Here is a 14,717-nt window from a genome sequence, read left to right on the forward strand (position 1 = left end):
CAGGAAAACAACTTGGGACCCTGCAGCTTTGGCTGGGAAGTGGCTTCAGGTCAGTAAAGCTGGCGGTGCTTCTCACGGGAGCTGAAATCTGCCATCGGGGTTCAGCTGCGGTGGTGTGGGCTCCTGCAGAGCAGCACCTGCTGGGTGGAGGGACGGAGGCCTCCAGGGAGCACCACGCCTGAGGCTTGGTGTGTGGGGAGATCCCATGGGACTGGCTCCTCTGCCAGCTGCCAAACATGGGCTAAAGGCACTGGGCTCCCTCAGCCACGGGGAGGCTGTCAGAGGGGGTGGAAGGGCTCCTTAACAGCTGGCTCTGCTGCCCCACAGCTGGCCAAGGCACAGGGCAGACCCCATCAGCTGCGAGGAATGTCAAGGCTGGTAACAGGTGACAGGAGGTTTTCAGGGGATAAATTACCCTGCTGGTGATGAGTGAGATGGCTTCAGAAACACCCTGGAAAAAGAAGTGTCCTCTCTGAATTTCTAAAGCCAGCCCCCCAGCACTCCCTTGGCTGTGAACCTTCACTGTGCCGGCAAGCTGCACCTCGAGGTGAGCAGATTTAACTTTGTACAAGGTAGGTTGTTGGATAGAAAGACATGACTGCTTTGAGCTGCGTTCCTCCGGCATCAGCCTTATTTCAGGCAGCACAGCCAGGGCGGTGGAACTCCTGTCAGAGGCTCCAGCCTCCACAGCAGGAGGAGGAAAGGAACCCGATGACACCACGCTGCTCCTGTAAGCACTCCCCTCGTCCCCCAAGAAGACAACCACACCATCCACCTTGGTTAAGTTTTTAATTGCACTGTGAGCAAACAGCACATTAACATCAGGTCACAACAGAACTTGAACAAAATGAAGTGGTCTCTCAGCTTTGAGTGGCCACAGAGAACAGAAGGTAGTGCTATAAATTAGCTTCCCTGCCTCCTACCAGCTATCCCTTCACTACTTTAGTGGTTCACTTCAGTGAAGTGGAGGCACTGGCCAAATACTTGAGGGTAAAAATAAAAAGAAAGGGGAGTTTCCCTTAGACTGCCCTCTCCTCTCCTGGAAAGGGGAGACTACACAGAAGTGGTTCTGTACTAACACCACTGCCACATAATACCATTTCAGCACAGCAGAGACTCTGAAGTGACACTAATTCGCAAAGGCTTTGGTTTCCCTTAAGCAGGTCAGCCTGGAGGGGGTGGCCCTCACAAGGACACCTTGTCAGAAGCTCATCTAGCTAGCGATCGCCTGTACCTACAGGAGTCAGCCAAAGCACAGCACAGGTCTGGACCACACTGACACAGAAGCAGGTTCAGGCCAGGGACAGCGACAGGGTTACAGTTCCAGCGGTTGGTGTGGGAACAGTTGGGTTCAACTCACTAATCAAATAAAACTACAGCGACATGCTCTGACCAGCCTGGTCTCCAGGCATGCAGGAGGTGCTGCACAGTGCTTCTTCAGGTCCCCTCACCCTACTTCCCCGACAGCTGCTCATAGAGCTTCGGCACATAGTCATCCCACTCCGCCTGGTAGCAAGTGCCAGCCACCGGCACCCCCAGCTCATACTTGCTGCGGAAAGAAGTCACCTTGAACTTCCCTCGTTTGTCACCAGAGCGATTAGTGAGGATGGGCTCGTTGCAGGTCAGCTGCTTCGGCTGCTCATACACCAGCCACACATAGCGGTGCAGCCCTGCGGGGAGGAGACAGCGTTACAAGTGCCAGTCACCTGCAATTCCCGGGTTTAAGGTTTGTTCTGAAGTGACTCCAGGAGCACAGGGAAACAGAAGCCTGTGCTCACCTGGGACGTGCTGGCGCTTCCTACTATTGTTCTCCAGGAATAAGAAGGCTAAGCATGATGGAGCTAAAGGAGCTTAGAGAAGACGCACTAGATAGATATGCTTGAATGGCTCGTGTCCTACCTAAGCTAGTGCTCCCCTTGCTGGGCAACACTGCCTACCAGCTACAGGCAGAACAGCACAGGCCTGCCGCCAGACAGCAAGGGGACAGTGGTGATACACGCTCACGCTGGCCGTGGCTACATGCAGCCGCAAGCATTCCTGCGTGGGTTGTTTCCGCAGCACGGCACGCACCAAGCAGGTGGCCAGTTTTCTGCAGGCCTCCCCACCCTCTCCTGCACACCACATTTGATCCACGCGGCACCGCTGTGCTCAGAGCACGGGAACTGCTGCAGCCAGGTACCGACCTGTTCCTTTGGGAGGTCCGGAGCCAACGTAATCTGACAGCACAGTCCCACTCCCCACATTGTTGCCTTTCATGTTGGTCACCAGGAAGTGATGCCATTCCCTGAAAGAAGAAGGCAAAAAACAATCAGGCTGCATCACAGCCCCAGTTAAGACCCTTCATTACTCCAAACTGCTGCTTTTCCGTAAGGCTGTCAGTGCAGGGTAACTGAAGCTAGCAGCTGCCACTCCTGGTTTGCCAAACACAAAAAGCACCAGTCCTAGAGCAGGTACTGCCTCCTTCAGGATGCAGAGCCTGTCAAAACCAGCTCTGTCATCCTGCCTTACAGCTCTGGGAAACCCAGAGCCTGACCCCTAAGAGTGGGTATTCCATATGCTTCTGAGCCTGATTTGAGAAAGGTGAGCTGGTCCCAGGTTTAAGACTCCACTGCTAGCACAGACAGACCTAATTCCAACTCACACACATGCCAAATTAGAGCGAGCAGCAGATGCTGTGCTTCTCCAAGCTACAACAGACTTCTGAACACCCCTGGCAAAAGCAGCTGCTCCTCCCCGTGCTGTCCCTGTCTCAAGGAGAGACGCAAGGGCACTGTTTCTACCCCAAGCCACAGACTCACTGCTGCACCTTAGGCAGAGCACATTCCCAACCTCCTTCTAAGCCTTTGCTCGACCAAGACGGATGCTCCATTTTCCCCAGGCAAGATAGGCAGTTGCCCACCCCCATTACCTGAACTTTGGGTCCTTCCTACTGGGAGCATCTGGGTCTGTGAGAACCAGGGTGTAAAGCTTCTGGGGATCACAGCCATCCCACTCAATGCTGGTGGGGCGATGCTGGACCTGGAGGGATGACGGCGTTAGCACGAGCAGCCAGCCCCGCTGCCTGCACCACGCAGCCTGCGCCAGCCAGCTGCACCGCACATGGAGGCCACGCGTGACCAGCGCAGGCAGCAACACCCGAGGAGTTCAAGGCCATTCGTGCCAGCTCGCACCCAGCCTACGCGAGCCGCCGTGATTTCTCCTGCGGCACGGAGGCAGGCCTGACCGCGCCGCCCCCGTACAAGAGTCGACGGCAAAGCAGGGCACCTCTCTCTTCCCCCCGCACCCGGTGAGGCTCCGATGGGGGCTGCCAGAGCGAAGGCGCAAGAGGCCCGGCCGCCTCCCGCCATTTTGCCACACCCCCAAACGCGGGGCCGAGCCCTGCTCACCTGAGTGGGTGTGAGCACCTTGCCCAGCTCGTCTATCTCCACGGAGCCATACTTGACCCGCAGCGGCTGCGCCGGCTTCTGCTCCACCTCGGTGAGGCTCAGCGGCCCGCTCCACAGCCCCAGGTCCACCGGCATGGCTGCTGCTGCGCTCCGCTCCCCGACTGCGCCCGCGCCGCCCGATCGCCGCCCCGCTCGGCCCGCCCCCCGCCCCCATTGGCGGAGGCGCCGCCACGCTCCGCTCCCATTGGCGGCGGCGCGCCGCTAGCCTTTCCCCAGCTCCAGCAGTTGGGGCGCCCCCCGCCGGAGGGGCGCGGCGTCGGGGCTGGGGGGGGGCTTCCCCGGGAGGCCGTGCCGCCCCGGGAGCGGCCGAGCACTGGCAGAGAGATTACCTAAAGCAGCACTGCTCCCCTTGCTTAACGGCCTTGGCCCTGCCATTAATTAGGTTATAATTTATATATCACGCCTTAGCCCAGTGCGTGATGGCTGCTGGAGAGCTGGCCATGTTGTGCCTTCCCCAAGCGGTAAGGTGTTCTGGAGGAACCTGAGGATACCTACACGCTTTACAGCCCTTGTTGTGGGGTTACGCAGAGAAGCAATCTATGTATTACTACATATAACAAACCAGCCTGGAAGTTGCTGTCTGCAATGGTGGACAACGCAGCACCATTGGGTCACTTGGCATCAGCCAGCAAAAAAAACTGTCATTGGGACAATTTCTTCTAACGTGTCTGCTGCTGAAATCCAACAGCATGCTGGCTCTGCTTTGTTACACTCACCCAGGGGAATCCGAGGGACAGCTTTAATGAAACTGAAAACATCTGTACCTTTCCCTTTCCTTGTTGCCTGTTTCTTTGGGACCCCTCCAGCCGAGGAGGAGCTCATTCTTCACCCTTTCCACCTGCTGCCTCCTCCCAGTCCCTCTTCGGTCTGTGCTCTGCTTCTTTGCTCTCCGGCTTTGGTTTAAGATGCTGCCTGCTATTTTGTTTTTGCCCATACCCAAGAATCATATAGTTTGTGGCACGCTTCACAGTCATTTATCACCCTTCTTCCCGCTCCCATTGCTTTTGGGGTGTCTCTAAGTGGTTGAATTATGGAAGATTCTCTGGGTGGGGGGTTTCGCTTACTACCTTCGCTTAAGTTTTGCCCTTAGGAAACACCATCCTCCTTGCACTAAACGTTCCCGATCCTTGGACAGCACCCGGCCAGGGAAACCGGCTTCGGGCCGCTCTGAGGGGGCTGCCCAAGATGGCGGGCGGGGCCCGAGGGGAGGGGAGGCGCCCCCAAGATGGCGGGCGGGGTCGGGGGGCGCCCAAGATGGCGGGCAGCGAAGATGGCGGGTCTCAGGCGGCGGGGACTGATAACACGACCCTTTCACGGGCCCCGGCGAGCAGGGCACGGAGGGCGGGCGGGGACCCGCCCACCCTCCCTGCCTGCTCGCCGGGGCGGAGGCCAGGCAGCGCCGCCTCCCCGAGGCGGGAGGCTCCGGCGGCGGCATACGGCGATGCGGCTCCCCGGCGGGACGCCGCCAGCCCGGTTCCTCCTCGCCCTTTGCGTCTGGAGGCTGGTGCCGCGCCGGGACGCCGCAGGTAGCGGGGGCTGAGGGGAGGGGAGCAGGGAGCGTTGGTGGGTGACCATTAGAGCCCTCCCGGCGTTACCTCAGCCCGCCCCGCACCTGAGGGGAGCTTCCCAGCCAGCCCTAATGCTGATTTCTTTTTTAAAAAAGTGATTTTTTTTGTGTGTGTGCTGAAAGTAACAAGATTCCCTTCTGAAAACAAGCCGGGCAGACGCTGAGGGGGCTGGTAGAAGGGGGCACTCCTGCGGACCCGCGTGTTGACTCTAGGGTCCAGGTGCCATTTGGCAGGGGAAGGGGAAAGCAGGAAAGGTGAAAGGGGGTTATCAACAGTTGTGTCGTCTTCCTCGATGGCTACCGATATCGGGGTAGGTTTTGTCTCCTTTTTCGGTACCGTGCGCTCCCCTGAGCAGTTCAGGGATGAGGCTACTCGGGCAAGTGGTCCAGCAAAATGTTGGGTGAGCCATGGACATTGCTGTGACCCAGCGTCGTTAGTGCTCTAACTCCGCTCTTCTCTGGCTCCTTCAGGTCACTTGTTTGTTGCCCTCCTCTCTCGGGCAGAAATAGCCTGTCCTTGCTTTCCTGTTGAGCCTTTTAAGCTGTGTTTCTCTTCCTGATCGTGTGTCTGCACTAAACATTGTTAGCTGCCAAATGCATCTCGGAGATCCTTTGACAAGAGCCCCCCTAACAAGCACCCCAGAGGGTTGACATATATCACATGTCCAGGTCTTTGCTGACAGAAGGGGGCTGTGCCGGTCCCCTAGATCCCTAACGCTGTCCCTTCTGTTTTGCAGGAACAGAGGAAGTGGTCTTTGGGAAGGTTGGGGGAAGCATCCTCCTTTTATGCCGAAATGTCTCCAAAGAAGCAACCGAGGTGGTCTGGTTTCAAGGGGATCCGCACTCTTTCCCCCCACTCTTCTCCTCAAGGGTCGCCTTCCCCCCGGACATCCGTTTCTCCCTGGTTGACAACAGCTCTCTGCGCATCACAGAGCTGCGTCTACAGGACGAAGGCAACTACACTTGCAAGGAAGTGCTGAACAAGACAGACCATGAGCACAGGGTCCAGCTCCTGGTAGCCAGTAAGTCTGTCCCACGTCTATGAATTTCCCCCCCTTGAGTCTCACAGGTCCCCAGATTCATCTGGCGCTGGTGGAAAAATAGTGTGAAAAGGGGCAAGGTGGCCTTACTGTGCAAAATCTGTGAGCAGGCTGATACTACTCAGTTACACATTCCCTCACGAGCAGAGTGATGTGTGTCCAAATGGTCTGGCAAGGATCAGCTGTGTGTGATGCAGAGGATGGGATGCCAGCTGTTAAGTCCTCACTATGTCACTTCCTTCTTCGCTGGTGATGATAAACTAGTTTTTGAACACGTCTTTCATATCCTGTAGCTGTTCCAGAGTGGCTCTTTGCCTCAGAATGTGGCTGACTTGAGCCTTCATAAATCTTAGGGTGTGGGCTGCTGCTCACCGTCTTTTTTCCCTTGATTGAAATACATGTTTGAAACAGATGTGCTGTGCCATTCCTTGTTGCCATCCTTTTGGTGTGAGGATGGAGGGTCCTCAGCTGACGAGTTGTCTGTGCTGAGCCTTAGAGTGCAGCCTTCCGATTTTGATGGAAACACCATGTTCCTCAAATTTACTGCTGGGAGCACTGTCCTGGGAGCGTGCCTGTTGTTACCAGCGCAGGCCATTCTTTCAGCCTTTTTTTCCTGTTGTGTCTTTTGGTGCTTACTCTCATTTCCATCCCCATTTCATTCAGCCATTCTCTTAGAAATCTCCACAGTACAGGTGGAAGATGAGGCTGGAGGGCGTTCAAGTCGATGACTTTGCACGCTGCTGGCGCAGGTCCTTCCTGCTTCTGCTGGGGAATCATTATCTTGCCCAGATGTCCCATCTCTTTTGTGGGAACAGCCCCCTCCGGATTAGCAGGGAGCGCAGGTCCTATGGCTGGTACCACTCTTGGCCCCTTCACCAAACCTAATCAGATGTGACATAGGCTCTGGCCCCTCAGACCTGGGCTGTGACCTGCTGTCCTTTATGCCAGCCAAGCCCATATTCTAGGGTTGAGAAGAAGGAAAGACTGCTTCCAGTTTGCCTTTTTTGGTGACACTCGGTGCTCTGTTGGCCCCTTCCTTTCTTGCTGGTCTTTCCGTCAACACCTGCCAGGCGTGAGACCTGTTTTCTATTTGCATTCAGGGTGTTCCTTCCTTCTTGGTGTTTGGTGAAGGGTGCGTGTTGTAAAAGTTGTACCTGTTTTGTACAGATTAAATCTCTCTAAGTTCACATGAGTAAAAATTCCCTTCCTGGGGCAAGGAACCTGTAGATGGGGCTTGAAGGGTCATGGAGGGCTGGAGTGAAGGAATTGAGCCCCAGGCTGCTTTGGAGAATATATATGTAGGCGTGGGGCTTAAGAGGCGGGAGCCCTATATCTGGAGCATTGGTGCAAAACACTCGTGCAAAGGATATCTATGGCGTGCCAAGTGTTGGTACTGCACTCTGAACTTCATTTATTAGTGTGGAATTAATGTGTCAATTAATGTCCAAAGGTTACAAAGGTGATATGGGACAGTGGTGTGCCCTTAAATAGGCAAGAGAGGTATTTCTGGTGGAGCAGAAGAAGCATCAGCAAAGGCCAGAAGCTGAAGCTTCTCAACCTCAGACTAGAAGCACGGGCCCTGATTTTTCACAGTCGCTGTTACTGGAGCAACTTAGCCTGGGCTGGGGTGAACCTCTCAGACACGGACTTGGCACCGCTGTAAAAGAGCCACCCAGGATCTGTAGGCTTCCTGTGGGAGTTACCAGTTGACAGTCTTCAACCCATCTCATGGGTTGTACCAAAAAGTTCTCTTTTTGCTTAAAACTGCATTTAAAAAAACCACAAGCAGTAGAGGAAACATTCTAGCAACACGACACAGGCGCAGCCCTGCCTTCAGCTGCTGTTCTGTGTTTGTTTTGGATAGGAAGCACATGGTGTGAAGGAAACGTGCAATTGCACACCTCCAAGGGATTCCTTGGTATGTTTGTGTGCAATTTGATGTAAGCCGCTGCTGGCTCTTCTGTGGGCATGAGGTCCTTTTTGCTGGTGTTTCGTGAAGTTTTTTTGGTTGCAGGGGGTGGGAGGTTTTTGGGTTGGGAACAGATCTCCCGTTAGCATTTAGACAGAGGAGCAGAGTTGTACTGGGAGAGCGTGGGAGTTCAGGATGTAAAGCTGGTGGCTTTAGGAGGCAGGTTTCTGGAACCAGCACAAAAAGTGCAGCTCTCTGGCTGGACGTCTGGAAAGACTGTGTCCGCCTCTCGATGCGGGGCAGTTTCTGGTGATTCAGGCTGACAGGTTGCTCATATTAACCACAGCCAGGATTCAGGATCAGTTATGAGACCTCCCCAGAGCTGGGACAGAGGAAGTGTTGTAGAGAACTTTCTTGCCAGAGCTGGATGGTTTCAAAGATCATACGAGATGCGTGTATACAGTTCCTGGAAAGCCAAGCCCCAAGAAGGTGTTTTCTTGTAGCTCACATGGGGTTTTGCCATGATGATTTTTTTTTTTTAACTTGTGTCATTTGAAAGTCACTTGAATAAATGCTCTGCAAAACAAACATCAGGCATCCCTCTGACACCTCTTGCGTGGGACTTGCTTTGGCAGCATCTGATCTCTCGGTGGGGTCTTGTTCAGCATTGGAATAGGCAAGCCAGCCACACGGGCACAGTGTGTTAATTCTGCCTGGATCAGAGTCCAGAATCCCTATGGCTGTTAAATGAACACGTGTGTGTAACTGTGCATGGGGGGTGTGTGTGTGAAACCAGCTGATGGGAGAGAGGCAGGAACTCATACTGCATGAAACATGAGCCCCGCTCCGCCCGAAGGGATTGCTCTTGGGTTTCTATTGGCTTCTGACCCGCTCCTGCCATCATGTAGTTGTTTCTGTATTTAAATAACAAACATAGTCGTGGTGCTTACGAAGTGGCCCTGGCATGAGGCCAGTGGTGACTTACCCTACCTATGTTCTTTCCTGGAGTTTGTCCCCCCTGCTGCAGTGTGGTGTGGACACAGAGTGTGGTGCGTGGCTGAATAATACCATCTGGCCCCACATGGCAGTGACAGTGGCGCCGGGAAGGAGCGGAGCATGCCTGGTTTGGCTTCAGTGGCACATGTTTGTGGCCCTGACCCTGTGAGCTGGAGTCACCAGGACTCCCTGTGGGCAGAGCATCTTGTGCACTAGGAACAGCCTCCTCCTTCAAGAATGTGCTGGGCTTGCTGGGGAAGTGCTCCAGCTTTGAGCTGGTGGCTTTGAGAAGCTGGTTACTTGTCCCTGGGCAAGAACCCTGATGCTTTCCATGTTCCCTTGGGAAATCCGAGTGCTTGTATCGGTGACGGGGAGAGGCAGAGCCTTGTTCTCAAGTAGTCTGAATCGGTGTCACCCCCTTGTAGTTGTGGCATGAGGACCAAGCGCAGTGTGGAGATTTTGTTCTCCCGCTGCGTTTTTAGGTGCTTATCTCATCTCCGTTGGATAAAGCTGTGGCAATAATTTTTTTCCTCCCTGTGCGTTAGTCCCTCAAGGCTTGGCAGTGGTTGCTGTGACAGCCCCCTGCTTGGTCGCTGTTGGCTGTCGTTCAGAGTTGTGCTCCCCTGGGGCTGTGGGACGCAGGTCAGGGAGCAAGATAGGCAGGGAAACCAGGAAGATTTTCAAGGGGAATGATGGCAAACATGAGCGCTTGTGGGGGTTCCAGCCCTGAGATGCCGAGAGGTGTGACCTGGAAGTGTTTCTGACCACGTGCTGTTCTTGCTGATAGATCCGCCACAGTCAACCCCAAAGTGCTGGGCTGAGACTTCCTCGTCGGGGCTGATGCTGCAGCTGTTTTGCAGCTGGCCTGGGGGGTATCCCCACCCCACCCTGCACTGGAGAGAAGAGGGGCGCGATCTGGAGAACTCAAGCTGGGTCATCAGCTCCACGAGCTCCTCCGACACCCATGTGGAAACGCTGAACAGCTCCCACCTCTCCCACCGGAAAGTGTTCAAGTGTGTCGGGAGCCATGTCGTCAAGCAGGAGGAGCCTGCGTGCACTGTGCAGATAAGTGAGTTGACTTGCCTACCTCGTTAACTGTTAATGAGCCTGCTAATGGTGGGGCAGACAGGTACCCTGGTCATTCTCTGCCCTCCAGAGCACTAAGGCAGTGGTCAGGCAAGCCAGGCTTGCGGGCAGTTGCTGCAGGGGGAGATGCTAACGAGGCAGTGTGGCAGGGCTTGGCTTGTGCAGAGGTGACTGCACAGGGCACAGAAGTCTTGCAGCTGAGATCCATCGCAGCACAGTTGCAGGTGAGTTGTGTTTTGGGTACATCTTCAGGGGCCGACAAATCTCCCTGCACAAAGCTTTTCACCTGTGCAAGCAGTCCTGCCTGTGTGAAAGTGAGAGGTGGTTTTAGCGCCTTGCTCATCTTGAGATTAAGTTTGGCAGGTCTGGGTTTATAGCAGAAGGGTCACACGTGCCCCCCGGCCCCCTTCAAGCATCTAAGGGGTCTGACTAAAGTGGCTTTTGAAAACCTGAGCTGTATTTATCCTCCAAGGGTTGTCAGGGCTACAAAAGAGCTCTGCTGATCCCAAGGAAAATTCCTGGGCTGCCTTTTTCCTCTCCGCCATCTTCCTACTGGCTGCCCTCCGACCATTCTTCTCTGGGGATATAAAGACAGGTGTCAAAAAAAGGACTGAGCGATATGAAAGTTGCTCGGATCGCTCCTCGGAAGGCTGCTGAAGTCTCGTGGATGAACTGAATGCCAAACCCACAGTGCTCAAGTCCCAGACTCCTGTCCGACTTCCTTCTGTTAATGATTATTAATCAGTCAGATGGCTGATTGCTTGTTATGTTAAATTCCTCCATTCCCTCCTTGACTCTTTTCTTTTTCTTTTTTTTTTTTTCTCCCCTTGGGCTGTTCAGAAATCCCTTCACTGGAATCAGAGCCCCCAAAGACCTGCTTTGTGGGTGACAATGTGACCCTGACATGCCGTGTGACCGAGAGCACCCCGGCAGCGAGGCTCACCTGGCTGCGGGGCATCACCCAGCCAGAGGTGGAGATCCAACCCGGAGGGAGGTACCTCATCGCCCAGGAGGGCAACGTGTCCCGGCTCACCATCCGGAACTGCTCCCAGGGCACCGATGGGGGCTGTTACGTCTGCAAGGCACAGAACCCCGTGGGGCTGAGGGAGTTGTTCGTCTGCCTGACAGTGAAGCGTGAGTGGGGCTGCCTGGGGTTGCTGCGGCAGGGAGTGAGGAGGAGTCAGGGACCCAGTTCATGGGGGCCATTGGCGAGCCTCTGAGGGGCTCCGTTTGCCACTAGGAGCCCTCTTTGCCTGTTGACTCTTTCCATGCTCTTGCGGCAAGTGTAGATGCAGGACTGGCTCCCTTCATCCCGGGGTGAAAAGGCCTGATTCCCCTCGCCTCGGCATAATGGGCCTGAGAGAGGAGCATCCTTGGTCCCTCCTGTAGGTTGTGGGCACAGAGGAGCACCTCCAAGGCTCAAGCTGCTCAAGGTGCAACGGGCAGGGGTTGATTTGCTTTCACTAAATGCACGTGGGCACAAAAATAGGGGCCTTGCTGTGGTGTTTTCCATATCAATGAAGCACGAGTGCCTGAAACTCTCACCCCTTGTGCAGGTGGGACTGTTGCAATGATGGGAAATGGGAGCTGAGACAGCACCAGGACCTGCTCTATTGCTTGCACTGAGATTTCCTCATCCATCCATGTCCCGGTGACAAGCTGGCCTCCTGTGTCTCCTCTTCTCTCCGCAGAGCCGGTGAACATCGTTGGGGTCGTGGGTGCAGTGGTGGTCCTGTCCCTGCTGGCTATTCTTACCGTCACTGCGGTTGTCTTGTACTACAATCCCCTCCTGTGCCTGAGAGGTAGGAGCTCTCCTCTGCACAAGCCAGGGAGGGGGTTACTTCTTCCTGGGGTGGTCTGGTTTTACCCCTAACCTGCTTGTCCCTTCTGGTGTGCTGTGATGATCACCCCAGCCCTTGGGCCTCATCCTGCTCCTGGTCCAAACTCTGTCAGCCCTGGAGGCAGATGGGTTGGAAACACAAGGCCCTTCCCCAGCTGAGTGCTTCAGGCACCTTCCCCTCGCCTTCTCCAGGGAGCTGTACTGTGATGGGTCTTCTCCCCTTTCCTTGTGACCTTTCTGGTGCTCTCGTTGTGTACGTGGGCAGGTCACCTTCACGTCCGTGCCTCTACATGTGGCTGCCAGAGACCATCCTACCGCAGGCAGAATCGGCCGGGGTCATACAGTAAAACCAGCAGCGCGCTGCCCAAGGGACTGCTCTGGGGCCGGTTTCTAACGCTGTCTTTTCCCTTCCCTTCTCTCCCATTCAGGTGCTGCATTCAGGTGAGTGTTGATTTTCCTCAGCCCAGTCCTGCGTGGCCTCGCTAGTCTGCCTCCTGGCAGAGGTGATCTCCCCGTAGGGTGGGGAATCCACCTCCGAGGCAGGAGCCGTCCCTGGAGCAAAGCTGTTCTTACGTGGGAAGGGAACGGTGGGGGATGAGTGAGACTTGGTGTGGGTGAGGGAGCAGGAGGGTGGGGAGAGAGGGGAGCCCCTGGCGTCACAGCAGGAGTGGCATCACGTTGGCATGCGCAGGGACGGTGCTGGCAAGGCACCCGTTAGTGTGGGAGGAGGCTGTGCAGGAGAGCTGCTCCTTGGTGCAGGTGAGCCCGAAGACTCGGAGAGTAAATAGAAATGGCGATCTTCTGCCGCTCTGCGTGGGTGTGTGCCCGTGTCCTTCCCCTCTCAGGAAGCACGTCTGATAGCTGTGCACGAACAAGTGCCGCCTTGGGGTTCAGGTGCACCAGATTTCTTCCCCGCTTTCTGCTCGCACCCCTCCTGGCCCTGCTCCCTTCCCTTGCCCCTGTTGGTCCTGTTCCCACAGCTGTGGTGCTGCGGCATGGAAGGACTCTATTCTGGGTGCCGCCAGTTCCCCGTCTATACGGGAGGGGAGAATAACTCCGCTTGGGAGGGGTTCACGCAGTTTAGTACATGAATATTTGTGAAATGGTTGGAGGACTTTGGAAGGCGAATAGGAAGCAGTGCAGAATGCCGGTGGTGGTGGTGCTGCCAGCAGGGTCTGAACCAGCTGTTCTTCAAACACGGTTAGTGCAGGATTGGAAGAGTCCATCAAAATTGGTCGTTTGGGGGTAGAGGGTTGTCAAAGCCAGGGGAGGCAGAGGCTGGAGGGAGGGGTCAGGGCAGGCTGTCCTCAGCCTTTCAGCCCACTTCTCCTTGCTCTGCTGTTCACAGGAATCAGGACTCGGGTGACATCTTAGTGCTGGTGGACTCGGAAGATGACGATGAGGGGAAGGGGGAAGAGGAGACCATGAGCAGCTCCACCAAGCACGAGACGATGGCGCTGGTCAATGGGAGCAGCGTCCAGGCTGCTTACCTCAACTGCCTTATGGAAGGTGAGCCCCGGTGCCTGCCCGCTGGCCGAGTTTTGGGGCAGGAGCCGCCTGCTCTCCAGCAAAGCTGTGGGTCTTCCAGGAGCAGCTGCCAGGGAGGGAGGAATCCCTGTTGTCTGGCTTGTTGGCTCTTGCTGAGATGCTGCTGCTCTGTGCCCTGCGTAGGTGACGATGGCGAGCAGCACGGCGGGGTCTCTCCGCAGGAAATGAGGGGAGAAGAGACGCGAGGCACATAGTTTCCATCCCTTCTTGCAGAAGCACACAGAGCTCCAGCTGGACGCCCAGCATCAAGCACGTCCTCGTTGCCGTGTGGCTGAGCACGGGCCGTTAGTGTCCTGCAGCGGGCTGGTTCGGTCAGAGCATCCCAACTTCTTTCTCCACTCGCCCCTTCCCCAGCTTTCACTCCGTCCTTTCCCAGCCATGTTTTTCCATTTCTTCCCTCCTCTTTTCATGTTCCTCTTTGTCTCAGGTGTCCTTTTTAGCACCCAGCGCAGGCAGAGCTCGGGAAGTGGGTCCCAGTAGCCCACTCATCTTGATGCCTGTGACGGACTCGAGTGCCAGTACGGGATTCTGGCCTAGTCACCGTGAGCAGTGCTGGGGTTGCAGGGAGTGTGATGGAGAAAGTTGCCGCGGGGCCGCAGTGGTCCCGGGATAACGGAAGCAACAACTGGTGCCTGGCAGGACGTGGGTGATGCTGAGTCTAGGGAGGCTTAATTGGTTTTTTGTTATAAATATTTTTTCCCCAAGTCCGTCTGAAATGTTGCTCTGTATCGAAGTTGGGAGTTTATCCGTACCTTGCGGTGTGGTTTTGAGGGGGATGCCTGGCCGTGATGGAAAGCAGGGAGGGAACTTGTACAGGGAGGGGACGAGGGGAGCAGGATCCGCACGGAGAGGATCAGGGCAGCTGTGGAGGGGAACTGTAGGGTGGGTAACAGAGGGGCCAGAGCGTGCAGGAAGAGACGGAGGGACAGATCAAGTCTGAGCACCCTGCAGGGGTAAATGGAGGGACTGAAAAGGCACACCACGGGCAACGGAGAGGAGCGGCGCGTTCAGAGGGGAGCAGGGAGGGATCTGAGCTTGCATGGAGGGAGAAGGAAGGGATCGACACACGCGCATGGGAATGGCCAAACAGAGCAGGATGGGGTGGGACGGAGGTTGGAGGTGGGTGGAGGGCTCTGCAGGAGGGGAACAGAGGAGCAAACTGCCTAAAGTGGGGAGTGGTATGAGGGTGTGTGTGAAGGGTGATGGAGGAGTGCACACAGGGGATCTGAGTGTGTGTGGAGGGTAACGGGGAACGTGAGCACATACACCGGGCGAAGGAAGGGGA

The 14,717-nt window shown here is 55.7% G+C and overlaps 2 protein-coding genes across 2 annotated transcripts; one reads left to right on the plus strand and one right to left on the minus strand.

Annotated features, from left to right (window-relative positions):
* Positions 1-775: 775 nt before the first annotated feature.
* PEBP1 (phosphatidylethanolamine binding protein 1) lies at positions 776-3,555 on the minus strand. Its single transcript, XM_076353395.1, has 4 exons — positions 3,387-3,555; positions 2,909-3,018; positions 2,184-2,284; positions 776-1,670 (listed from the first exon to the last, which is right to left on the minus strand). The coding sequence occupies exons 1-4, from the start codon at positions 3,519-3,521 to the stop codon at positions 1,453-1,455; spliced, it is 564 nt and encodes a 187-aa protein (XP_076209510.1). The 5' UTR covers positions 3,522-3,555; the 3' UTR covers positions 776-1,452.
* Positions 3,556-4,833: 1,278 nt separating this feature from the next.
* On the plus strand, positions 4,834-14,136 carry VSIG10 (V-set and immunoglobulin domain containing 10). Its single transcript, XM_076353393.1, has 8 exons — positions 4,834-4,972; positions 5,751-6,035; positions 9,746-10,027; positions 10,885-11,178; positions 11,736-11,846; positions 12,313-12,325; positions 13,233-13,393; positions 13,556-14,136. The coding sequence occupies exons 1-8, from the start codon at positions 4,888-4,890 to the stop codon at positions 13,624-13,626; spliced, it is 1,302 nt and encodes a 433-aa protein (XP_076209508.1). The 5' UTR covers positions 4,834-4,887; the 3' UTR covers positions 13,627-14,136.
* Positions 14,137-14,717: the final 581 nt, after the last annotated feature.

This window comes from Aptenodytes patagonicus, chromosome 15, assembly GCF_965638725.1.
Source record: "Aptenodytes patagonicus chromosome 15, bAptPat1.pri.cur, whole genome shotgun sequence".
Taxonomy (NCBI): Eukaryota; Metazoa; Chordata; class Aves; order Sphenisciformes; family Spheniscidae; genus Aptenodytes; species Aptenodytes patagonicus.

Coding starts and splice junctions, on each gene's coding strand:
- PEBP1 (XM_076353395.1), bottom strand. CDS start 3,521: ATGCCGGTGGACCTGGGGCTGTGGAGCGGGCCGCTGAGCCTCACCGAG. Junction 2,285..2,908: donor AGGAAGGACCCAAAGTTCAG/GTAATGGGGGTG, acceptor TTCTTCTTTCAG/GGAATGGCATCACTTCCTGG. Junction 1,671..2,183: donor CGGACCTCCCAAAGGAACAG/GTCGGTACCTGG, acceptor TCCTCCCCGCAG/GGCTGCACCGCTATGTGTGG.
- VSIG10 (XM_076353393.1), top strand. CDS start 4,888: ATGCGGCTCCCCGGCGGGACGCCGCCAGCCCGGTTCCTCCTCGCCCTT. Junction 4,973..5,750: donor GCCGCGCCGGGACGCCGCAG/GTAGCGGGGGCT, acceptor TCTGTTTTGCAG/GAACAGAGGAAGTGGTCTTT. Junction 6,036..9,745: donor GGTCCAGCTCCTGGTAGCCA/GTAAGTCTGTCC, acceptor TCTTGCTGATAG/ATCCGCCACAGTCAACCCCA.